Below are 25,607 nucleotides of genomic sequence, written 5' to 3'. Positions count from 1 at the left end.
AATATTTCTTATACTGCTAAAATTCTTACCCTTTGCTGTTTCAACTGGTCTTTCACAGTATCAAAGTTACTCCATGTAGCATCTTTCTGTACAAGAGACTCTGCACCAGGTAACCACTTCTCTAAAGAATCGGCAACTTCATCAAAGTTCTGCAACAGATCCTTTGCGTCTTCTAGTTTACGTGACCTCTCGGCAGTTCTCCCTTGTACTGCTAGCCACTGACGATTAGTATCAGCTAAAGCTTTCTGAACAAGCTGCTTCTCTATAGAATCTGGGGTATGCTGAATCAAATCACTCCCCCGTTTACGTAACTTGTCCAGGACGGGTTTAATGTCTTCAAATTCTGACTGCAACACCTGAGTAAAATGTGTTAATTTTCAATGAAAAGATTTAAATTCCTTAAGACAAATGATGCTGATAATATGTTGATAAATATCTGCATCTTCTTTTGGCAGACAGTCACTTAATTGTATGTTTATAGCAACCATTACTATAGTTTAAGAATGGAATCACAATATTATCACATATAGTACCGAAAAACAAACACAACAAATGTTACAGTTCTTTAAATCCAATGTGAAATTTGAGATAAAAATTTAAATCTGACATTCAGTTATTTTTCTAACAAAAATCCTTTGAAATATTTAAATATCCCCAATACACAACAACCTTCGTAAGAACTTACTATTTAAATTTAAAACCTGTAATTAATTAACTAGGTTTTAATTTTTATCATAAATTTTACTTTCCATAGTAAGACATTATCTGGAGATAAACTGTTCAAATAAATGTTCCGTTGAATGAAGTAAATATATAAAGAACGACTCATTTAATTCTAGTACTAAATTACATGTTTAATAAAAGGACTGAAACCTGAGATCTTTCTGCTCAAATATTAATAAAAAAAACATTGTTAGGTTTTTTTTCAAAATTCAATTAAAATCTGATATTTGTTTTACTTTGATCCATTTCAACACAAATGAAAACTAATTGCATGGGAAAAAAATCATATTAAGAAAGAAAAAGGATTCATAAATATATAAATTTTACTAAAAAGATATAATTGGACTGTGCTCAAGAGAGACCCTATTGTTTTAAAATGAAGTCTTCACAATGTATTCAGAAGATTTGTAACCTTTTCAATCAATAGGTCAGGATGATCTTATTTATGAGAAAATGAAAAATGTTAGTTCAATCTTTGATAATTAAATAACTATGTAGTTGAAAGCCACCTTGAGGTTTTCACAAACTGCCAGTGAATGTGAAATTTTATCAATTTTTATTAACAAATATATAAATAAGTATGAACTCCTAAAAATGGTCATCTATATAGCCTTCAAAAATTACCATTGATTAATTAGGTGCAACACTTTGACCTCTAAATGTTTACCCAAAAAATCCAATGAAAGACCCTTTAAAGCCATTTTCTGCACTTTTGGCAATATCACAGTGGCAAGGTTTTAATGGTGGAGGAAGTCAATGTGCATAAGGGAACCACAAACTTTATAGAAAGTCTGTCTAAGTCCACTGAGGCCCCTATTTTTTTTTTACTTAACATTGCCACTAAATGTAGCATTATGAGAATACAAACAAATTGATTGAAACAAAAGGCTGCTAAAGGTCACAGGGAAAATGTCAAAGGTTAATCAGATATGAATTTGAACCCCATTTTGTTTTAGGTCAATGAGCTGACACAATATTTTCAAATCTGCATGCTCACAAGATATGTGTTTACAGGATTACATGCTTCCCAATTTAAACAAATTGTTCTATCTCCAGGACAAACAGTGCTTTTACTCCTGTATGCAAAAACTTAGCATATATTCAACTGAAGATCTCAATCACAAATTCCCTGCATTCAAGGCCAAAAAGCATCCTACCACAAACCCAATGAGTTAGTTCCAAAAAAAGAAATCATGAAAAGCACATAAATGGACAAAATGGACAATTACCTAATTCATCATACAAGCACTCAACTTTAGTTTTGCTTTTGCTAAGATTGACATATAATAATTATAAACTGAAAACAACTTACTTGTAAATTGTGAATGCTATCTGGAATGTTAATAATTCTGTCCTGAAGTCTGAGTTCGGCATCAGTCAACCAGAGAGAGACATCCTTCAGGGAGGAGGTGACTTCCTCTCTATCTGCCTTGATATGTTGTAACTCCTCCCCTTTTGTCTTCATCACAGTGGCCACATCTGTCTCAAGTGCTTTCATATCTACTATTTGTCTGAGGAGTTCCTCTGGCAAATCTTTGCCTAAAGCATTGTATTTTGCCTTCTTTTGTTGGGCAACTTGCTCCATTTGGTCCATACGTATGGCGACTTCTTGCTGTAATACCTGTGAGCAAAAACAGAAAATATCATTGAATAATTGATCAAGTGTGATAAATCTTGGAATATTATTTAAAAGTTCAATAAAAACATCATTTTCTGGTATTTTGTGTTTGGTACATTGTAAATTCAGAAATTAATGCACACATCATTATCGAAAATCCCTCATTACTGGTTAAAATGCCAGATCTAATTTATGCTATTGCATTGGTGAAGGAAAATCACTACTGAAATTATGAATGTCAGTTTTTACCCTTGCGAAAATATTTCTGTTGCATTTTTGTATTAATAAAAACATGTCTATATTAATTTCTGATTTTACAGTAATTGGTTAGGCTTTGTGCTAAATGAATTAACATTCATAACCTAAATTGATGTTTAAAATACAATTTTGTTTTATGAAATATTTCGCTTTAACTGGTACCCACCTTTTGCTTTTCTATTCTTTCTACAACATCAGCTACCTCTTTACCAGGATCCAGTCTCTCAAGCTCCATTTTAGCCTCAGCCAACCATTGGACAGTCTGATCAGCCTCAGTTTGGAATGCTCCTCTGTCATCTACCTCATCTTGTAAGGCTACATGGTACTCATTAGCATTATCTTGTATTCTGCAAATAAAAATGGACACATTTGCTATTATAAAATAAACAGCTGCGCCATGAGCGCATGATACGCCCGACGTCTTGTGTGGAAGTTTTATGCAATAATCATAAATAGTTTCTGAGAAAGTTTTAAGCAATAACCATATACTGTTTTTGAGAAAGGGCGGGACATGTGAAACCCCCAACCCTGTTTTTTTTTACAAAAAACTAAATATCACTAAAATAAAATTTTGAATCAAAACCAAAAAGTATACAGATCTTTAGATTAATATAACAAAGAAGTGTGTAAACTTTTAAGCAATAATCATAAATTATTTTTGAGATACGGCGCAACATGTAAAAAAAAACCTCCCCTATTTAACAAAATACTCAATAACTCCAAAATAACGTTTTGAATCATCACCAAAAAGTATACAGATCTTTAGATTGATATAACAAAGAAGTGTGTAAAGTTTTAAGCAATAATCATAAATTGTTTTTGAGATACGGCACAACATGTAAAAAAAAACCTCCCCCTTTTTTACAAAATACTCAATAACTCAAAAATGAAATTTTGAATCATCACCAAAAAGTATACAGATCTTCAGATTAATATAACAAAGACTTGTGTAAAGTTTTAAGCAATAATCATAAATCGTTTTTGAGATATGGTGCGACATGTAAAAAAACCCTCCCCCTTTTTTACAAAATACTCAATAACTCAAAAATGAAATTTTGAATCATCACCAAAAAGTATACAGATATTAAGATTAATATAACTAAGAAGTGTTTAAAGTTTTAAGCCATAATCAAGAATCGTTTTTGAGATACGGTGCGACATGTGAAAAAAACACACCCCTGTTTTAGTTACAAAGTGCCGTAACTCGAAAAGTCTTAATCTTATTTTCACTAAAAAGTATACAGATCATTTGACCATCGTAAGTAACAACTATGTTAAGTTTCATGAAATTTGGATAAGTCGTTCTCAAGTTACGGTGCGACATGTTTACGCCGGACAGACAGACGGACGGACAGACAGACGGACGGACGGACGGACAGACAGACGGACGGACACCGGACATTTGTATACCATAATACGTCCCGTCAAAATTTTGACGGGCGTATAAAAAAGAAGAAAACAGTCCAAGAGTTCAATGGAATATCTTGAAAATAGATTCACACCATTGTGACATAGTAAATATTTTTCGAGGTATCAAACTAGAATGGAATTTTAGAATTTAGCTTAATGTCAATTTTATTCATAAAAGAAATTCACCTTTTTTTTATTTTGCCCATTTGCCACTAATTGAAGGGTTTGACTTTTATGTTCTTTTGCATATGGAATAATTTCAAATATTACTTTCAGATAATCAAAACAAATATTAAGTATATTCAAAGGGATATAACTCATGACTTAACTGAAATAATGCATACAAATCAATTTTTATCAATAAATTAGTTCTGAACTATATTTGTGCCTTTTTACTACCTTATAGATGAAAGGTAGATTATAGAAATTTACCTTTCCAGTTTTTCAAGTAAATTCATGAGTTTCTCTTGTGTGTGAATCTTTGCTTCAGCAGTAGGTAAACTCCTCTGTAAGTTTTCTGTACACCTCTTTAATGCCTCTATCTTAGGCTCGCTCACTTGGATTTGAGTACAAATGTTCTATAATATACAAAATAAAGATCTTTATGAAGAAAGCCAAAGAAAAATACTAATAGCTTATTAACAAGTATGGAAAGACCATTTTTTAAGCTGTAATTGTTTACTTACTTATCCTTTGGTCTTTGGGGGACAGTTGTCTAATTGAGCAATTGTACTTCATATGCTTATTTTTCAAATGGTTAAAAATTGTCAGCACTTCGACTCCCACTACTCCTTGTGTGGTGAGCCGTAAAAAACTTGACCAAACAAAAATTGCAAATATGAAAATGATTATTATCGCTATTTTAAGATTTTGCTGACTGATAATTTCCTTTCTCAGCGGAGTCGAGTGATATGAAATATTACCGCTAGAAACTAAGGGTGCAAGTGGCATTGTCAATGAAATTGACATGAAACTGACAACATGGTCAAAGGTAAAATAGCGATAAACAGATTATACTTGGTCATCTCAATTCCATTGCTTTTCTCACTTTTGACGTACAGTCTGAAGCAGGAAAATCAATCTCGTTGAGATGATCAAAAATAATCTATAAATATCTATTCTGATATTTATAATATTTTAAAAATAGATTCCCAATAGAACACAACTGAAAGTAAAACAAACCTTTGTTTCATTGAGATGTGTCAGTAGTTCATGGTTAGGAGCTGATTCCACCTCTATGGTAGGTAGTCTCTGATCAGCTGTGTTCACTAGGTTCTCTACATCTTCTAAAAGGGTGGTGTACTCATCCCACGTTCCCTTCAAGTTCTGTAAAGGAAAGTTGAATACATACTTTAAGAATATGTTTATAATATAGATTTAACAAAATAAATTGAATTTAAATGTTTAACACACAGTCTGTGAGTATTGCATGGCAATACATAGTCAGTCCCTTACTAGTTAAAAATTCATTGTATTGGAACAAAATTCTAACTTGATCTTTAACTTGTCATGGTGTTAATAATCTAGCAAATATCAAGTCAATATCTTTAGACATGGCGAAAAAATGTGTTAAAAATTTATTATCAAAGTCAAAGGCCCATAACTCTGCATAAAATGATTGAATTTCTGTTTTTAGATTTTTATTTAAAGAATCATTCAATGGAAATCAGCAATTCATAGTTATGTCAAATCTGGGAATCCACAAAAACTTGTATCCGGTAGAAAAAAGTACTTTTTACAGCTTTTACATTAATGCTAGCAAGACAAATCTTTGTTTGGCTTGCTTGCTTTGTGTGTATCAATGTTTGCTCAAGCATGGCAATTAAGATAGGCGGGGCTTCAGCTTGTATACATCATACTTAAATTTTATTGGACGTTACGTTTGAGGTTTAGGACACTTAATTTTAAAACATCACATGACAAATATTCTCACATGTTTCCTCACCTGTAAAAATACAATAATTGGTCAATGAAAGAAAAATATAAACTTAATATTATTTTTTTTTATAACATATCAATCTATTAGTTCAGTTGTTTCCGTGTCTGCCCTTTCATTTATGTAACTCAAGAAAAAATTCCAATAAATGGGTAACAATTGTATCGAAAAGAGAAAATCGAGTGCACCTTTTTTATGTTAGGGTGTGTTTGAGATGAATATTTTGTCTTGAAAACGTACAAAGGAAGAGTATTTGATACATCATCTCGCTTCAGATTCTATCATTTCTATATAGCAAAGCTACAGGTTGACTTTATAACATAAAAAAATCACAATACTAAAAGATGAAATGTAGGGGTCAAGTGAAATACCTATCCAATGAATCACAAAATCGGAGTACGAAAAGCTATTTTACTAAAAGTATTGGACGACAATCTTTAAGTTGGATGATGAAAATGCATATCTTCGAAAAAATTTTGGTTTCCATTTCTACGATTGTGAAAATGAACTGCCGTAATTGGGAGATAATTTTGACGAAGTGGAATCCTGACTGTATTGTATATTTACAGGTAAGGAAACATGTGAGAATATTTGTCATGTGATGTTTTAAAATCTACTGTCCTTAACCTCAAACATAACGTCCAATAAAATTTAAGTATGATGTATACAAGCTGAAACCCCGCCTATCTTAATTACCATGCTTGGGCAAACATTGATACAAACAAAGCAAGCAAGCCAAACAAAGATTTGTCTTGCTAGCATTAATGTAAAAGCTGTAAGGATTTGTAATTTTACCTGTAGAGTCATTTGTTTATTTTCTGTGGTAGTAGTTAATGTATTATATCTATCATTGAGATCATCGACCAGCTGATTTATGAATGATCGGCTACCAGCATTACCATCCTTGTCTAGGTCATGTGACTTGTCGTTTATTTCACTCATTGCACCTCTTACTTCCTCAACTTTTGCAAGGAAATCCTATAAAAAAAGAGTATTGAGAATTTAAAATAAATATAAAAACATTGAGATGGCAAAACAGAATAGAATTAAAGTTCTCAATATGTTCAAAGTGTAAAAATTTAGAAACCATGTTAATAGCATTAACGTGTACTTGCCTGATAATTCAACCTACAGTCATATGCATATGTTTTTTGTTCACAATACTTGACGCATTTTCAATCAATTTCAATGTTATATGAAATCTAAAACTCATGTTTGTAATTACATACATCCATTTCTCAATATTCACTTAAGTTACTGAAATAAATTCTTTCTGAATGCCATGAAAAAAGTTAATTATAAGAACACATATTTACTTTAAAGTACATTTTGAAATGCACATGCATTCAAATTATATGAACATTGTTTAATACTTGTGAATCTTTAAAATGGGTACAACTTTGCAAACATCATACTAACAAAGTTTTTAACCAATAAAAATTTTGAATACAACAAATATTCATGTACATCTATCTAAGTTGTTAGGTTCCTTACTTTTGACTTTGCCAGCTGTTGTTGAACCATGACTGGGTTAGCAACCGGTAGCTGTTCACATGTGGCCCACTGTTCTTCTAAGTCTTGAAGTTGTTCAGTCACATTGAATACCATGTCCTTAAAACAAAGAAAAGAGTTGTAGATTTGAAAAAAAAATTAAGATTTTATGCAATATCACACCAGTAGAAGGTTGCCATTCAGACTAGAGCTGCTATTCGATTAAAACTAAAATTTGGAGAAACTCAAGCAAGATTTCAGCCACCTAAAGTTCTTACCAAGTTAAATTAAGTGACTAACATTTCATGATTTGTTTTATTCATTTCTAATTATTGAAGCAAATACTGCTTTATAATATAAAACCACCACACACATCCCTTTCTATACTTCAACTTCTTTCTTTCTCTCTTGGAGCAGGGAGAAGGTCTGAAATTACTGTACCTTATAGTCTTGCCAGTCCTCAGCATGTTTTTCTAATGATTGTTGACGTCTCTGTGAGGCAGCCATGACATCAGCTAACTTTTTATTTGTATTCTTTAGAGTTTGTCGTAATGTCTCTTTGTCATTATTGTCTAATGTGGGAAGGAGACGTTCTGATAATTCCATAACTTGTTCCATTTCGTCCTGACACATGCTGGCTTCAGAAAAGTAGTCCTAAAATAAAAACACAATCATAAATCAGTATACTCTAGTACCTTTTAAAACAAAAAAAATAATAAATACTTTTTTTTAAACTTACACCACACAGCAATTTTTTATCTTTTTTTTAACTGTCCATTTACCTAAATGTCTATATACTAAATCTAATGTTTGCAATATTGAATATTCTAAATACATCAATATCTGTATATGACTAAGAGTGTGACATTTAGTTTGAAAACTTGTCTATTGTTTTAGAGGCTACAATGACCTCTAAATTTTCTTTGTTTTATTTTAGAGTGAATTTGAGGTCTCAATGATAAATATTCCTCGTCTTCTTTTATTTTTCAAAATCTTATAACACTTACTCTATGTTCACTTAGTGTATCTGTTAACGTGTCATAATCTAGTCCATCATAACCAGAGTCTAACATTTCCTCTGCCCCACTTGTCCAATCATTTATCTGCTTCATTGACATCTCAAACTGCATTCTGTCTGTCTTAGCCTCCTCTAAGTAATTGTCCTTCTTTGCAATTGCTTCCTGTATAACATAGAAAAGCTCTGACTTAAACAATTTGCAAAGAAATACCTTTTAAATAGAAGTCAAAGGGAAATAACTCGGAACATTTTTTTTATTTAAGAATCGAATGCTCTTTTTTGTAAATTTATTGGGGTGTAAAAGCGTTGACCAGGGTACATTTTGTATGAAGCGCGGAACTAAAAATGTGCGCACGGTCAACGCTTCTACAACCCTATAAAGTTACAAAAAAAGGCATTCAATACTTATAATTACATTTTTACCTATAGGATCACGAAAACACGTCTTTTATCACGTTTTTATTTCATTTTCCTGTGCACTTTATTGTAGGACCTCGTGTCATCATGAATGAAAAGTTGCATTGTGTAATGCAATTGATTAAGGAAAGGAATATCACGAGATTGCTAGTTAGCCAATCAGAATAACGTATATAATGAAACATACATCTAATGTAGTTATTTCCAATTAATAACAACTAGTTAAATATATATTGCCAAAGAAAAAGGCAAAACAAAATAAAAACTTAAAGAATTATGTATTATGAAATGAAATTATTCAATTCCTGATTAATCTTTATTAAAATCTGTGACTGACAATTTTTACATCTAGTGATTGCTTGAACACTGCTTTCATAACTTACAGAAACAGTCATTTCATGAATATTTAAGATAAAGAACTTATTTTTACTTAATACAATAGGTAGGTACTGCAAGGTAGGACGACAAGGTTACATGTAGTGACTTGGATTTCTATGTTTCATCCTTGGCATTATTTAATGTTTGACCATTTTGTCCCAGCGTTTACCTTGATAGAATCCTCTAGACTCTGTATTTGGTTAAGTTTATCTTGCATGGTGGCTGGCATTGGTTCACCCATCTTCTCGTAATGAGCTTTCTCTAACTTAGCTTGATCTTTAACAGCAGCTATCTTATCTAATGCCTCCCTTGCTAAGGCCTACAAAGGAAACAAATATCACTAAAACTGTTGCCTCATGCATTCCACAACATATCCCCTATACTAAAGATTCAGATTTGTTGTTAAAATAAAACAATGTTTAAGAAATGAAACTAAACATCCATCCCAGAACGAATTTTTTCCTAAGTTCAGTTCCATATCTATTTAGAAGAAAAGATAGCAAACGTAACTTTAAAAATCCATTGCAGTTAGGCAATTAAAATGTGAATATCAAGAATAGTTTCTATCCCAATAAAGCTTATAATAAGAATTTATATGGGGGTTTCAAAGTGTAGTTATAAAACTATAATTCCATTTTTATTGCCTATCATAAATTACAAAATAAAGAAATGCTTGCCTCCAGAAAATATTGACCTTTAATCTATTTTCAAAGCATTCCATAAAACAAAACTAAACCTACAGAAGAGAACATTATTACTTACATTGTGTTTCTGTAATGACCCCATGACCTTGTCAGGTTCCATTTCCTGTGCGGTACAGGATGCTAAAATATCCTCTTTTTGTTCTAACCATGAAATAGCATGATCCATGGATTTATCAAACTCAACTCTGGATTTCTGTATTTGGTCGCATTGTTTTGTTTTCTGACCTGCCTGCTTCTTTAATTGGTCCATGTGAGATTTCAAATGTTGAACACTGTCTGTGATTGGTCGAGCATCTTCACCTGACTCGACACTTAACTGCTGGGCTTTGTCACTGACGACCATGAATAATGGTTCTGTGGACTGAAGTTTCTCTGTTATTGCCTGTATAAGATAAACAATATAAGTGAAAACAAAAAATTAAGAACAAGAACGACTGCCCCATGCCAGAGGGCAGGAATAAAGGAATTATATTTGTTTCTATAATAAAATTTCTAAATGGAATTAACATCTTCGAAGAATTGGAAACCAGACAAAGTGGTTGTTCGTGTAAATGATGTTAATTTCTACCAGACATGTTCTCAATATGTCAACATATATTTTTTTCGCCTAACAGAAGTTTAACTGGAAACTTTGTTATAAACAATATTATAATATCTATTTGTGTTGGAACAAATATTCTATACAATTTATTACGTACAGGAACATATACTGTACTATTTATTCCAGTAGAAATAATATTCCAGAATATTTTTCCATTTGGAACTTATATATGAAGGAACTTCTATTTCTTGACAAAACTAACCTTGAATCTTTCAATCCTTTCACCAATTGGCATGCCTGACTGAGCCACCTCGTTTATCTCATCCTCACACTCCTGTACAGCAGCCTCTAACTGGGCTTTCTGCGTGGCATAGTTCTGTCTGAATGCCACAGCTTGTTTACATTTGGTACTCTCTTGATCCACCTTGTCCATGGCCATCTCGTACTGTGATGTGAGCTGTAATATCTCATCTGCCTCAACATTCTGGCCATTACTTCTTAATCTTTCTACTGCCTGGTTCAGCTGGGCTATTGAAGGTTGGAAGTTTGCAATCTTTTCACTGATATCCTGTAAATATATGAATTGAATCTATATCTAAGTGAAGTTGACATTGGAATCAAATTATTTAGACCATAAATGAGCACTTTTATTTCTCCTAAAAGCTGAATTGCTCACCTAGTAAAGATAAGCCATTTTTGTTTTGGTCGATCTTGTACCACTGATATTTTTTGTGGTGCACAGTTTGCACCTATCTTTTATACAAACAAAAAAAAATAGTAAAACAATCTTGATTTTAGGATGATAACTTCTTAGTCAGTCACCAAATGGTTTCAAGATTTTTTTAATTAATTTTTTGTTTGTTTTAAAGATAGGTGTAAACTGCGCACGGCAAAACATATCAGTGGTACATGTACAAGATCGACCAAAATTAAAACAACTCATTGCAATAAAGCTCAAAATTAATATTAAAATGGCTTATCTTTTATTCATTTTTGTAGCATTTAAATGAATGCACATTGAATTTGATTGCTTCTACAGTAATTATTACTATGATAAATATGATGGGTGTAAATTCCTGGAAAGTTTGTAATTTAAAGATGTAGATACTTAAATTTTATTTGACATTTTAGAATACTTCCTTTTCAAGCTAAAAAGGAAGTATAAAGTCAGATGATGACAAACAGAAAAAGATATATGTATATAAAAATTAGACATCTTCAAATATAGGAATGGCGTTTGCAACATCAATACAAAAAAGTCAAATTCCAATTGGATGTCGGTTATGTGAAAGTGAGAAAATGATAAAATGGAAATGCTTACAATGTGACCTTTTAATTTGTGACCAATGTAAAATGGTCCATTCAAGGATTACTTGTGACCATAGGATACTGGACATTAAAAATATAGGAAAAAATGAAGAGCCAAAAGAGCCAAATGAACCATTTACATTCAGTGATGTCCAGTGTGAAATACATTTAGGACAGGCTTGTTGCCTTTTCTGTAAAACTTGTAATACACTTATCTGTTTTAAGTGTAGCACTAAAGTTCATAGTGGACATGAGTTAATTGAAGAAGAAGACTTAAATAAAGGCAAAGACAAATGTAAGGCCACCGTCAATTCAAGGATTACTAATGATCATAAGATACTAGACATAACAGGTATAGAAAAGCAGGAAGGATTCAGATTCAGTGATGTCCAGTGTGAAGCACATTTAGACCAGGCTTGTTGCCTTTACTGTACAACTTGTAATACACTTATCTGTTTTAAGTGCTGTGCTAAAGTTCACAATGGACATGAGTTACAAGAAGAGGCAGACTATAATAATAAAGGCAAGGTAGAAATAACGCCAAAACAGCAGAGTAAGATTGTGTTTGAGATATCTGAAGAATTTACATCCGATACAACTTATCTTACTAATATAGTAGTACTTTCCAATGGTTCCATGTGGATAGGGGATAATTCTGAATTCAAGTTACAACATGTCACACTTAGGGGGAATAATACTGAAGTTATAAAAAGTTTAAACATTAAGGCAGATGGAATGGCTAAAAATCATTCAAATAACATTCTTGTTACAATGTATAATGAGACTAATATCAAATTAATCGACACCATAATAGGACAGATAACAGATTCTGTGTATGATGTAAAACCATTGTATCCGATCAGTATCCATGTGACCAGTGATCGCAGAGTTATCATAGGTGCCAAATCTTCAGGAAAGTTATTTCCTGCTATAGGAAGACGTGCAGTTATCGTACTGGATCAGGAAGGAAAACAACTAGAGGAATATGAACATGAAAAACAAAACAAAAGATCGTTTGAGAGTTTGCGTAGATTTCTAACCATAAATAAAAATCTATTCACCTACCCTAGACGTGTCACCAGTACCAGTAATGGTAATGTCTTTGTGGTGGATAGATTAAATGATGATTATAGAGGTCGAGTGGTGGTGTTGTCTCAAGGAGGAGACATTCTGGGGATTTACAATGGTCTGCCTGAAGTCAACACTGATAAAGATCCATTTACACCTTGTGGAATACTAACATTACCATCAGATAATATTATTGTAACAGATATGGATAATCATTTATTACATATACTGACTGACCATGGACAAATCATTACCTACTACACCCTCCAAGACATGGGGATCATATATCCATACTCTCTTGCTCTATCTACAACAAGAACTATTTATATAGGATGTGTAAGTGAGAAAGGTTGTCCAGACAATGCAAAAGCCAAACTATATGAGTTGGAATATCCTGGAATCTAAGTACTTGAGATTTGAAGTTAGTGAAACAAATGAAAACTTGGAAAACAGTAATCATGCATGCTGAATAATACAAGAGAATTAGTATGAAATTCAAAACAGTGTAGCTGTGGCCATTGATTGACACATTAAAATCATTCATTGACTGGGACAATTTAGGTGAACGTCTGTATGTAACGACCAATGCTCACTATGTACTTTTTAAAGACACTTAAACTATGGGGTCACCAAAGGTTCTCAACACCTAAATAAAGTAATTCGAAAAATTAATCAGAAATAACACGATATTTTTGATTTATATCAATTATATAAATCAAAACACAAAGGTTATTCCTGATTAATTTTTCGAATTATTTTATAATTAAAGGCGTTAAGAAACCTTTGTTGACCCCACAGTTTAAATGTCTATCGTAGGTACGTCATGAACAGTGGTTGTTACAGACAAACGTTCACGTAAATTGTCCCAGTCAATGGATGATTTTGATGGGTCAATCAATGGCCACAGCTACACTGTTTTGAATTTCATACTATCTGTGAACAGTTTATTTTTTTATTACTGACTCAAGGATCCTTGACTGACTTAAAGAAAAATAAGAAAGTCTGAAAAATCATTTTGAAGTCAACAAAGGATAATTATACTCTTTTGATATCCATATAAATATTTGGTAATACTGTAGTGTGTGATTGCCAGTATACTAGCACTTGAATGAAAAAGTATGGTTTCCAACAATGAATACAATCCATGCATTGCAAGTCCTAATTTGCCAAAACAATACACAAATCAGTAGTATAATTCAAAACAAACAATTAATGGTACTATATACACTGTATATAAAAAGTACACATGTATAGTTTAAGAAAACATAAACAACCTCAATCATTTTTAAGACATGAAGAGAAAACCTACTGAACTGCAGGTACTTTACATACAATGGGAAGAATTATATAATATACTGTGTAACAAGTTTGTGAGTGCTAATACACTCCAAACAATAAGTTCTTGCAAACTCAGAACATTTTTTTTTTATTCTCAAGACTTTGAAATTGGTATAAGCTTCAGCATCCTTGTTTAAAATAGACATGATAGGGCATAGAATTTTGCAGATAGTTTCCTTTTGTGAAAATGCCAATATTGATAAAATAAATTTAACATCAACCTTCTTTTTTAATTGTACTCCTAAACAAACAAAAGGAGAAATATGGGTAAACGTCAATAAGATGACATTTGAGTGCTTTGATTAACAGATTAAGTATAATCCAAGCAACAAAGGTTCAAATTAGAAAGTAGTTCATAAGAAAGTGAAATTCGTAATATCTTAAAATATATTTCATGCTACTGTCTACACACATTAATTAGACAAATGAATTACTTAGCACGGAAATAACATTTTAGTATATGACTGTGAAACTTGCTTAACATTACAAATGTAGTACATGTATTCATTAGGCTAGCTTAAATAAGTTAGCAACACTCTCTTAGATACAAAAATTTGGCATGAAAGTTTGGCTATATCTGTAGAATTTATTAACTAGAGTTTAGAGCCTGTGTCGCTCACCTTGGTCTATGTGAATATTAAACAAAGGAAGCAGATGGATTCATGACAAAATTGTGTTTTGGTGATGGTGATGTGTTTGTACATCTTACTTTACTAAACAGTCTTGCTGCTTACAATAATCTCTATCTATAATGAACTTGGCCCAGTAGTTTCAGTGAAAAATGTTAATAAAAATTTTACAAATTTTATTAAAATTGTTAAGTAAGTGTAAGTGACTATAAAGGACAATAACTCCTTAGGGGGTCAATTGACCATTTCAGTCATGTTGACTTATTTGTAAATCTTACTTTGCTGAACATTTTTGCTGTTTACAGTTTATCTTTATCTATAATAATATTCAAGATAATAACCAAAAACAGCAAAATTTCCTTAAAATTACCAATTCAGGGACAGCAACCCAACAACAGGTTGTCACATTCATCTGAAAATTTCAGGGCAGATAGATCTTGACCTGATAAACAATTTTACCCGGTCAGATTTGCTCTAAATGCTTTGGTTTTTTAGTTATAAGCCAAAAACTGCATTTTACCCTTATGTTCTATTTTTAGCTGTGGTGGCCATCTTGATTTGATGGCCGGGTCACCAGACACATTTTTTAAACTAGATACCCAAAAGATGATTGTGGCCAAGTTTGGATTAATTTGGCCCAGTAGTTTCAGAGGAGAAGATTTTTGTAAAAGATAACTAAGATTTACGAAAAATGTTTAATAATTGACTATAAAGGGCAATAAATCCTAAAGGGGTCAACTGACCATTTCGGTCATGTTGACTTATTTGTAAATCTTACTATGCTGAACATTATTGCTGTTTACAGTTTATCTCTATCTATAATAATATTCAAGATAATAACCAAAAACAGCAAAATTTCCTTAAAATTACCAATTCAGGGGCAGCAACCCAACAACCAGTTGTCTGATTTGGCCCAGTAGTTTCAGAGGAGAGAATTTTTGTAAAAGTTAACGACTACGGACGACGACGATGGACGACGAACGCCAAGTGATTAGAAAAGCTCACTTGGCCCTTTGGGCCAGGTGAGCTTAAAATGTGATATCAAATCCTAGTTTTTATGGGGATGTTGTTAAAAAAGCTGGTGAATTAATCTACCATCCATTTTGATTGATTCTTTATCCGTCTATCTTAATCCAGGAGCTTATAAATCAGTGGATGTCATATTTAAAATATACCAGTGCTACTTTGTTCAAATCATCTTCCACTTACAGCCTCATGTTGAACATTTTAAAAGATTTGTAAAAGGCCAAAATATAAATTAAAATTTATCCGTTATTGCACAGTGTATTATTTTAACAAAATAGATAATTTTTCCTGGAAAAAAACTTATTTATAATCACATTTATGATCAGAGGAAATTAAAATGAAATATAGAATGGAAACAAGGAAAATTGATGTACAGATTAAAATTTTAAATATCATGGGAAAACAGAAGACAAATTTTCTTGGATTTTTTTTTTTATATTTTTGTAAAAAAGTACTTGAGAGCTATAAACAAGTATAAAGCAATGAAAGTTTTATATATATATCATATTTGCCTTATATGGACAATAAGAGTTATCATCTCAATATTTATTAATCTAATATAACAAAAAGGCAAAAACCCAGAGAAATTATCAATGAAACTACTTTTATATCTTTCTCTATATTTCATCCTTATATTGATACAGTCTGTGACCACATAAAATTGAAGACAAAGTCATCAGTTGTCTACTTCCAATTGGATTTGTGCATTTCTTCATTCAAAAAAGTGTGCAGTATAAATCAACTTCACCAAATGTAACTGAGGAGAACTCTCCAATAAAAATCCAAATAATGCATCAATATTTCCTGTACTTATAATACAAGATTTGCCCTTTTAAAATACTTAAATGTTTGTAGTAGTTGATCTTAACTCTTGAAATAGAGATTATTGATATAATTTTTATAATTATTATTATTATTATTAATATCAAAGAAGTCATGGCTTAATTCCAAGTCAGGTCAAATGTTTTTCATCAATGAAGCATCCAGCATTTAGGAGTAAGAACACTGAGTTTGAGAATAATATGTCTGGAAGATGATATGTCTTCCAACAATATGTGAGGGTGTGGATGGGGGGGGGGGGGGGGTCTGTTATTCTGTAAACATTTAATTTTCACCCCTTTTTTCTCTAATCTTCAAAAAATAAACCCCTTTTTTCTCTAATCTTCAAAAAATTAACCCCTTTTTTCTCTTATCTTCTATTTTTTGGCCCATTATTCTCTAATCTGAATTTTTTAAGGGCATTATTCTTTAATCATTTAACCCCATCCAAACCCTCATATGTCACCTATAAATGAACTAGCATGATAAAAATGGTGTTTTATGAAGGTCAACTTTCTATAATATACCTCATATTTCTCTAGCAGTGAGTTAGCATCTTCTGTTGTGGGACCTACAGGTGTTCCCTGTAACTGTTTAATTTGGTCCTGAATATTGTTCAGCCAATCAGTAGCCTCTGTCACACTGTCATGGACCTGAGATCTAGATTGCAGTGCAGTCTCTGTGTTGTTAGCTCTTTCTTTTATAAGGGCAGCAACTCTGTGAAATAGTTTTATATAAACATTTTGTACAATGTACCAAGTTTTTCTCAATGACTATATAGAAATACTTTTTTTCTTTCTTTTGAATGTTTTTCTCTTTTTGGCAAGAAGCATAAAGTTTCCAATCACAAAATTTAACACAGAAGTAAAGAAAGGGATGAGTACTTTTTTTTCATCAATAAAGTAAAATGTACGGCCTTCAACACGGAGCCTTGGATCACACCGAACAAAAAGCTATAAAGGGCCCCAAAATTACTAGTGTAAAACAATTCAAATGGGAAAACCAACGGTCTAATCTATATAAAAAACGAGAAACGAGAAACATGTATAAATTACATAAACAAATGACAACTACTGTACATCAGATTCCTGACTTTTTTTTCTCTTTTTGGCAAGAAGCATAAAGTTTCCAATCACAAAATTTAACACAGAAGTAAAGAAAGGGATAAGTACTTTTTTTTCATCAATAAAGTTACCAGGATAGAAATAAGAGTGAGGTGGTCAAATAACAGGGATCCAGTCCAATATTACCTGTTGTACTTTTCTCTTGTAGATTTCAATGTTCCTTCAAGTTTGACCTTGTCAGCTTCGTAGATTTCAGGTAAAAATATGGCACCTCTGTCCTCTACTTCTTTGACTAGTGAAGCAAATAACTGTGATGTGTTTTGTAAATTCTGAAAAAAGATATGCCAATCTCCATTAAAAAACAAAATAAAATAGTAAGAAAGAAAATGTGTTCAGGCATTATCACATTTCAATGATAACTGAACTGAAAATCTGGGTAAAAAACTAATTTGGCATTTTTTCTAAAACTTTCAAAAAATAACTAAAATGTGTACTGTGGATTCATTTATTTTCATGAGTATAAATTTTAATTTTCATGAGTTTCAATTTTAATGGATTGAGGAAAACTTGCATTTCCTTAGATATTTGACATTGTGGTTATGCTGATCTTTGCATACAAAGCCTATAGAAAATTGTATTTTATGGAACATTTGACTTCATGGTTCACATGTACCCACGAAATCCATGAAAATGGGTATCCAATGAATAATTATGAATTCACAGTATTTAGTTTCAAATTGATGTGAATACAATTTCATGTGAAACTACCTCAAACTAAAACGTTAGCCTGAAACAGAACAGACAAAAAGTGCATACCCGTAGGCAGGGGGCTTCGGACGACCCCCCCCCCCCTTGAAAACAAATAAGCACTGTTAAAGTTGATGTTTTGTTCGAGTTGTGACTGTTAAAGTCGAGTTTGTTAGTCCAACAAACCCCCCTTTGGAAATTCCTGGCTACGGGCCTGAAGTGGACTAAAGAATGGATTAATGCACAGACTGGAAAATATTGTTATATTATACTTTTCACCTCAACTTTAATTAAAACAATGAATATTTACCTTATAATGTTTATTTTGTTCAGCTAAGACTTGTATTGCACATTCAAGGTTAGGTTCTGTAGAACATGAGATCTCGGTTTCTTTACACCATCGGTCAACTTTCTGGACATCTGTCTCAAACAATTTCCTTGCTGCTGCATGATCTTTCAGCTGGCCTTGCTCTTGTTTTAAGGCAGAGAGGAGACCTTCATTTCTATCTTCCACTTCTGTAATAGTAATTATAGCATGCTTTTAAAAATGTAAGCAAAAAAGAATTCTTGAATTAAAATTCAAATGTTAATCTGTAAATGAATAAAAAAATATTAAGCCACTCTTTGAAATTCATCATTTAAAATCAAAATGAAAAATATTTAAAGTTAAATACTGTTGATTCATATATCTTCCTGGATATTATGTTTGTTGTGGAACCATAATTTTATCATTGATATTTGATTGTGTCATTTTGCCAAAGTTTGCACTAAAAGTATTGAAAATTTATACTTAGTTGAATAAGACTAAGCTGAGTTCATGGAATTACCTATTTATCCAAAACCATCCATGAAACTCACTAAATAAATATCCCATAAATAATACTGAATCCACAGTACCTTGAGATGACATAAGTCAAATACAGAAAAATTAGAAAAATATTTTCAAAATTTTGCTCCGATCTTTTGATCATACATAAGCTTCTATTTAATTTTTTTTTATATTCTATAACAGTTTGACAAAATTAGTGATGTTTAAAAACTTTAATGAAAGTGCAGATGACGACAGAATCTAAGATAGCTATGTCTCGCTTTGCAGGCTCGAGAAAATATTTTACCTGATATCATGTGCTTAAGTTCAGCAGCTAGTTCAGGAGAACAATCTAACAACAACGGTTCCACCATTTTGCGTAGATTCTCTAAATGAGGCTGGTATGCATTGACTTCTGACTGCAATGTCTATGAAAATGGAAAATCTTATATTGTAATCATTTTAAAATTTCACAACGAATTCTAACTAAACTGTATATGCTAAATTTTGCAGACTGAAAAATTAATATCAAATGTTATGTAACATTTATATTATTTCAATTGTTAAGTTACTATAAGTTTAAACTGGGTGAAATTTGAAATCTTTGTGTCTAGAATTTATCAAATTTATTATTAATGTTAAATTTGTTTTTCCTTGGAAGAAATGTCAGATTCAAATATATTATACATATTTAATGACAAATCAAATTACAGTGAAGTAAATTTATTGTAAAAAACTTTCTCCATTAGATTTAGATTAAATCTTATTTCTAAATTTACATGTAGAAATAAAGGTAAAACAAGTCCTGAGTCTTGTTTTTGGAGATAAATTGTATTCTCACTTCTTTAAACATTGGGAAAAAAAGATATTTTTCCACTTCCGCTATCTAGTTTTAAGGGATACAAAAACCTTAAAACATTGCCTAATATATACAAACCTTGCATTTATCGACCTGTTTTTCCACATCACCAGATGCCAGACGGACACCTTGTAATTTCTGGACTTCAAGTTCCTTATCTTGCAGCCAGAGATTGACTTTGTCAAGAGATTCTTGAAACAAGGCTTTTTCTCCTGCCTGTTCAGCAAGTGCATTATTTTGACTATCAACAATGTCCATGACTTTTTGACTTTCCGTCGTTAGTTTTGCTATCCATCTTTCGACCATGTTACGTTCAACTCGAGACAAATCCTGTATAAGACTGTCAGACTTCTGTTTAACATTTTCAAGATTTGCTCTTTTCTCTTCTAATTCTTTCCTCAGATCCTATGAAAAAATATATAATTGATAGTAATACAAAAGAATAATAGCAAATCAACATGCTTCAATCATGTTATCTTTTTAGTTGCATCTTTTTTGTTATCAATTTCGACAGTAATTTTGAAATGTATCAAATGTACATTACAGAAAACATGTCTGGTCTAAGTTGAATGGTGTACATTTCATTTGATCAAAATCATATTGATCTGATAAAAAACATAGATGAAGTGCTTCTGACATATAATTGTTTAACAAATCTTTTTGTGCTCCACATAACTAAATACCAAGTCTTGAGTGTTATATCTAATTACAAAAAGTTCCAGATTCCGATTTTTTCTCCCCATTTTTCTCTTAAGAATTGAATGCTTCTTTTTGTAACTTCATTGGGGTGTAAAAGCGTTGACTGAAGTACATTTTGTATCTGCACTTCATACTTAAGGGCATACAATACAGTTACAGGGGAGGTAATGACGTTGCTAACGTAAAATGTTATTTTCACGACGTCAAACTGTGACATATCGGGAAAAGATGCATTTTCGACTGATTTTTATCATTCAAACTGATTTAATTTGAAAACGAGTGCATGGACACCTATCTTTTAAAACGACATATTGTTTCATTTTGCAGGGAGATTATGTGGACCAAATTTTATAAAACTGTAAATAGTGCAATTTTTTTAATTTTGATAAAAAACAGCAAAAAATGAAGTTTTTTTTCTCAATTCATGACCATTTGATAAATATGAGTTATTTCTGAATAAAAACGCATAAATTTTTAGGATACTTATAAAATACAGAAATTACAAATTATTTAACAAAACACAGTTTGTGTTTATCTTTTAAAACAAAAAAGTTATGTCTTTTTTTCGAAAGAAAAAAACGGCCACAAATCCGAATTTTGAGCAAATATACAGAATTTCGACCTCATTTAACTCAAAAAGTAGCACATGAAGGTATATCTTTTATTACATATTTGATTTAGTCAGGCAAAAAATAGCGTATATGGAAATTTTCATCAAACTGTAAATACAGCATCAAAACTGTATCGTATGCCCTTAAATGTGTGCACGGTCAACGCTTTTACAACCCTTTGAAGTTACAAAAAGAAGCCTTCAATACTTATAATTACATTTTTTTAGCTATGATCATGAAAACACGAATTTTATAATTGTTTTATTTAATTCAGCTATGCACTTTATTGTGGGACCACGTGTTATCATGAATGAAAAGTTTTATTGAGTGATGAAATTGCTTTAGGAATAACACGTGATGTGCAGTTAGCCAATCAGAATAACGTATTATGATGAAACATACATCTAATGTAATTATAAAGAAATGATTATCATTTATCAGCCAAACACAATTACTAATGCTAAAATAGTTAATGAAAAAAATTAAGCATATAAGACGTTTTATTTATACATTGTATATTCTTTTGAGCAGTCATTTTTTTATTCTCTGTTTCAAATACTCAGTAACTGACAAGTATCTCTCTACCATGTGAGTTTACAGAATATACTATGCATTTTGCTTCTCTCTAAACTTGAAAACTTTGCTGCCTTTGGTTATATTATTTCTTAAAGAACATTTTTTAAGAAAAAGGAAGTACATTTCAAACTCAAAGCTTCTTTCTTTTAAGCCTGTCCTTTAAAAAATCAGTTTGCCCCAACTTACATTCTAATAAGTTTTTTTTGGTACATACTGGGAAGCAATGAAGTTATTGGCTAAGGGGGATAAGAAGGACTGCGTCTTGATAGTTTCATCCCTTACATTTGTTATTCTTATCCCCACTAACTCACACAGTTATCATAAGATCTACATAAGAAATTGAAATTGCATGTCATACACACAAAATAAAAGAAAAATGGCCACAAATGCACTTACATTATTTTTAGCTAGTTTAGCCTCAGCCTCTTTGACACTGTAACCTCTAGGTGTCTCCCTAGTCAGGAGGTCTTCCTTCTCCTTTAACCATGCTAGGTACTGGTCGACCTCCTCTCTAATGTCATCTAAATTATGATCTATAATGTCATATTGTCTCTTTGTCTTCTCTACCTGATCCACAAGATCTCCAAATTTCTTCTCAGAGGAACTAAAGAAAGAAATAACATATATATGCATGCATGTTACATACATGTTTCAATACCTTGAAAGATTGAAGGACCTTTTTCTGGTCGTCCTTATTTTAAAAGAATCAATTTTTATTGACTATGAAATTAACATTTACCTGTATAATGGGACTTATAGGAAACAATGATTGATTTTGTCTGCATCCCAGGAAAGAATCCTTTATTTTTTTCAGGAATTCAGGATTCAGTGTTAATTTTCAGGGTAGTCTGGATGACTCCTCCTTTGACCCCTCTTGATATTAAAACACAAGTAGATCATTTTCTTGCAAATTCATCTATTTACAATACATGATCTATAACATTCGGTGCTGTGTCATCGACATTCCAATTTCCATCTGAGTTTTCGAGCTACATACATTTGAAAGTATAATATACCGAGTCTGAGATGATTCTGTACAAAAGTTGATATTTTCAAACTTGGTTATAAACTAATAATATTATTTGTACTATGATCAGGCAGTATGCAGTGGTATAACAAAATCTTAGCCTATACCCTAGATTATGAGTAGTTGACATTTGACCTTGAGGACCAAAGGATGCATCATTAAATGTACCATGAAGTTTGAAAGGTTCTTTACTATGATACAAGATTTTGACAAGTGTTTCTCTATTTTAAGCTTTTTTCAAACAGACTGGGCTTTAGGATATTCCATGGAAATGAATTGTCTTTTTACACTGTATGATGCAACCCTATAATGGCCTAATTTTGTACTTACCCAATCCTTCCTTCCACAAGTGCCCTGTCCCTGGTGCTGACACGGGACACCAGTCTGGTCCCCTTCCTCTGTAGTCCATCAACATTGTCTCTGTGACTTGTGACAGTATCAGCTAGTGACTGTAAAATAAAATAGTATATCTTTTATTACTCTATCACTGGTAAGTTTGAAAGTCAAGAAAATCACTGGCCATAAAATGAAAATCAATAATTTATTTATAAATGAAAGTGTTCATTTTAGAAGCAAATTGAATCATGCAATTGTTTATGTCTTGTTTGCTTTCGCCATTTTTTTGCAATGCTATTGCCAATTCGTTTTAGACTTATGAGTTTGAACTTTGAATATCCCTTTGGTATCTTTTGCCTTCTTTTCACTAGAAAGGTTTTGACATCATGTACTTCATATTAATGTCATCATTCTTTTCCTCAATAATTCAAATTTAAATTTAAATCTACTATGGCTAATGAAATTCAAACTGGTATGAAAAAGATCAAGTACAATTTATTTTTAATCGTGCGGTTTGGTTTGAAACCACAATATCATGCTCATAGGGAGAAATATCAATTGCAAACTGTCAATGGGCTCAGTAAAGCACAATACAAGAAGCACATAGTTTTTTTTTTAATGCATGTATTTCTCCCAGTGGAAATTTTGTATTATGAACATAGAAAATGAGTTTACTGGATTATAAAAAATACAGACAACTTCATTTCCTTTTAACTGTTTGAACAGATATTTAAATTAAAAAATATTTCTATAAATCTATATAAAAATTTTATTATTTGCAGGCCTTTTCAAAATATTCAACGATAACTATTTGAAACTGATCAATGTGAGTCCAGTTTTTTAAAAAGGTTGTCAGATGTCAGAATTACTCTGACTATGTGAGTCTATGTTGTTGCAAAATATCACTGACTCAAAAGTCTTTATTTCATCATTTGATTTCCTAGTAATTAGTCAGAAACCTCCAATTATGTTAAAAAAAATCATATTTGACTTTATGTATATTAATAAATGGTAAATTTTTAAAGATTTAAGGCTAAAATCATTCATGGCGATCTATTTCATTTACATTTCTGGCAAGATTCTCACATCGTTTTACAAAGAATTATATATTTATATCGTAACAATCTCCAACTCTACAAAAATTTATAATATAAGTTTTCACCGCCCCCTCAATACAAACAAATTTACATGCGACAATCTAAATTATAGATGTTCATTCAAGTTTGCGATTCAACTATTGAAAGTTAAGCAATAATATTCACATGGCTAGCTGACTTTATTGAAGATAAATAAAAGGACTAAACATTAAACTGTCAATGCTAATTGCATAGGTCTTATTGTTAGTCATGGCTTAATAAGATTTGACCTCCATTTTAACTCTACCTTAAGTAATGTAACTTAATGCATTCTTAATTCTAAATGACCGATTACAATTTGCGATTAAAAGCTAAAATCAGACATAGGAACAGAAATTAATCAATAATCCATTTATGAACCAAGACTTCAAATTTGATAATATTTAGATACATGTATTTCATTATTCTTGCCTGGTATATGTGTAAATTTTTGTTCCAAGAATTTTATGCAGAACCTAAATGTTCAAACTTTTAATAGAAAGCTTTTCATACTACATTTGTACCAGTATTAAGTCTTATAAGTCTAATCCTCAAACTTGTCTTTTACTTAAATTAGAATAATTTATTGCTTACCACTTCAATTAGGCTAATTATTTTTTTTTTGTATATAATTCAGCACATTTTTTTCATCATAAATTATATTTTTAATCATTCAAACCTTTTTAAAAATATCTTATTAATGCAATACATACAAATTTCTAGGTAGATTTCATTAATAAAATTGCTAGGAGAAACATGCTAATAAGCATAAAATATTAAAACAAAATCATTTGTTAAAAGAATGAGTTTACAAAATTTACCAGATTTGTAATGATTTATTATGCAATCAATTATATTTCTGTAAGCTATTGTAGATTTCAATAAATGAAATAAAATCTCTTTTACAATAATGTAAATATCAGTGGATATTGGTGGAAATGTACAAGTAAACAAGTTTTAATCCAATTTAAAGATAATGTTACTTAGTATCAAATCAACGTGATAGGAAAATCAACAAAGTACAAAATCATGACTTTGAATTTAAATAGTTATCTACACAGAACAAATTGATTTCAAATCTTA

At 31.4% G+C, this 25,607-nt stretch overlaps 1 protein-coding gene across 1 annotated transcript in view; it reads right to left on the bottom strand.

Annotated features, from left to right (window-relative positions):
• LOC143069143 (muscle-specific protein 300 kDa-like) overlaps positions 1-25,607 on the bottom strand; it is a 226,470-nt gene that overhangs the window by 48,109 nt on the left and 152,754 nt on the right. The window contains exons 86-104 of the mRNA XM_076243628.1: positions 23,404-23,522; positions 22,443-22,650; positions 20,239-20,565; positions 19,609-19,729; positions 18,804-19,009; positions 17,933-18,075; positions 17,210-17,399; positions 10,757-11,062; positions 10,012-10,335; positions 9,419-9,568; positions 8,444-8,617; positions 7,878-8,090; positions 7,440-7,556; positions 6,741-6,923; positions 5,192-5,335; positions 4,442-4,587; positions 2,766-2,946; positions 2,036-2,344; positions 30-356 (exon numbers count right to left, since the gene is read on the bottom strand). Coding sequence (XP_076099743.1) covers positions 30-356; positions 2,036-2,344; positions 2,766-2,946; positions 4,442-4,587; positions 5,192-5,335; positions 6,741-6,923; positions 7,440-7,556; positions 7,878-8,090; positions 8,444-8,617; positions 9,419-9,568; positions 10,012-10,335; positions 10,757-11,062; positions 17,210-17,399; positions 17,933-18,075; positions 18,804-19,009; positions 19,609-19,729; positions 20,239-20,565; positions 22,443-22,650; positions 23,404-23,522 — 3,888 coding nt within the window. The remainder of the gene's footprint in view (positions 1-29; positions 357-2,035; positions 2,345-2,765; positions 2,947-4,441; positions 4,588-5,191; positions 5,336-6,740; positions 6,924-7,439; positions 7,557-7,877; positions 8,091-8,443; positions 8,618-9,418; positions 9,569-10,011; positions 10,336-10,756; positions 11,063-17,209; positions 17,400-17,932; positions 18,076-18,803; positions 19,010-19,608; positions 19,730-20,238; positions 20,566-22,442; positions 22,651-23,403; positions 23,523-25,607) is intronic.

The sequence above is a fragment of the Mytilus galloprovincialis genome, chromosome 3 (genome assembly GCF_965363235.1).
Source record: "Mytilus galloprovincialis chromosome 3, xbMytGall1.hap1.1, whole genome shotgun sequence".
In the NCBI taxonomy this organism is placed as follows: domain Eukaryota; kingdom Metazoa; phylum Mollusca; class Bivalvia; order Mytilida; family Mytilidae; genus Mytilus; species Mytilus galloprovincialis.
This window is presented reverse-complemented; position numbering and strand designations above follow the sequence as displayed.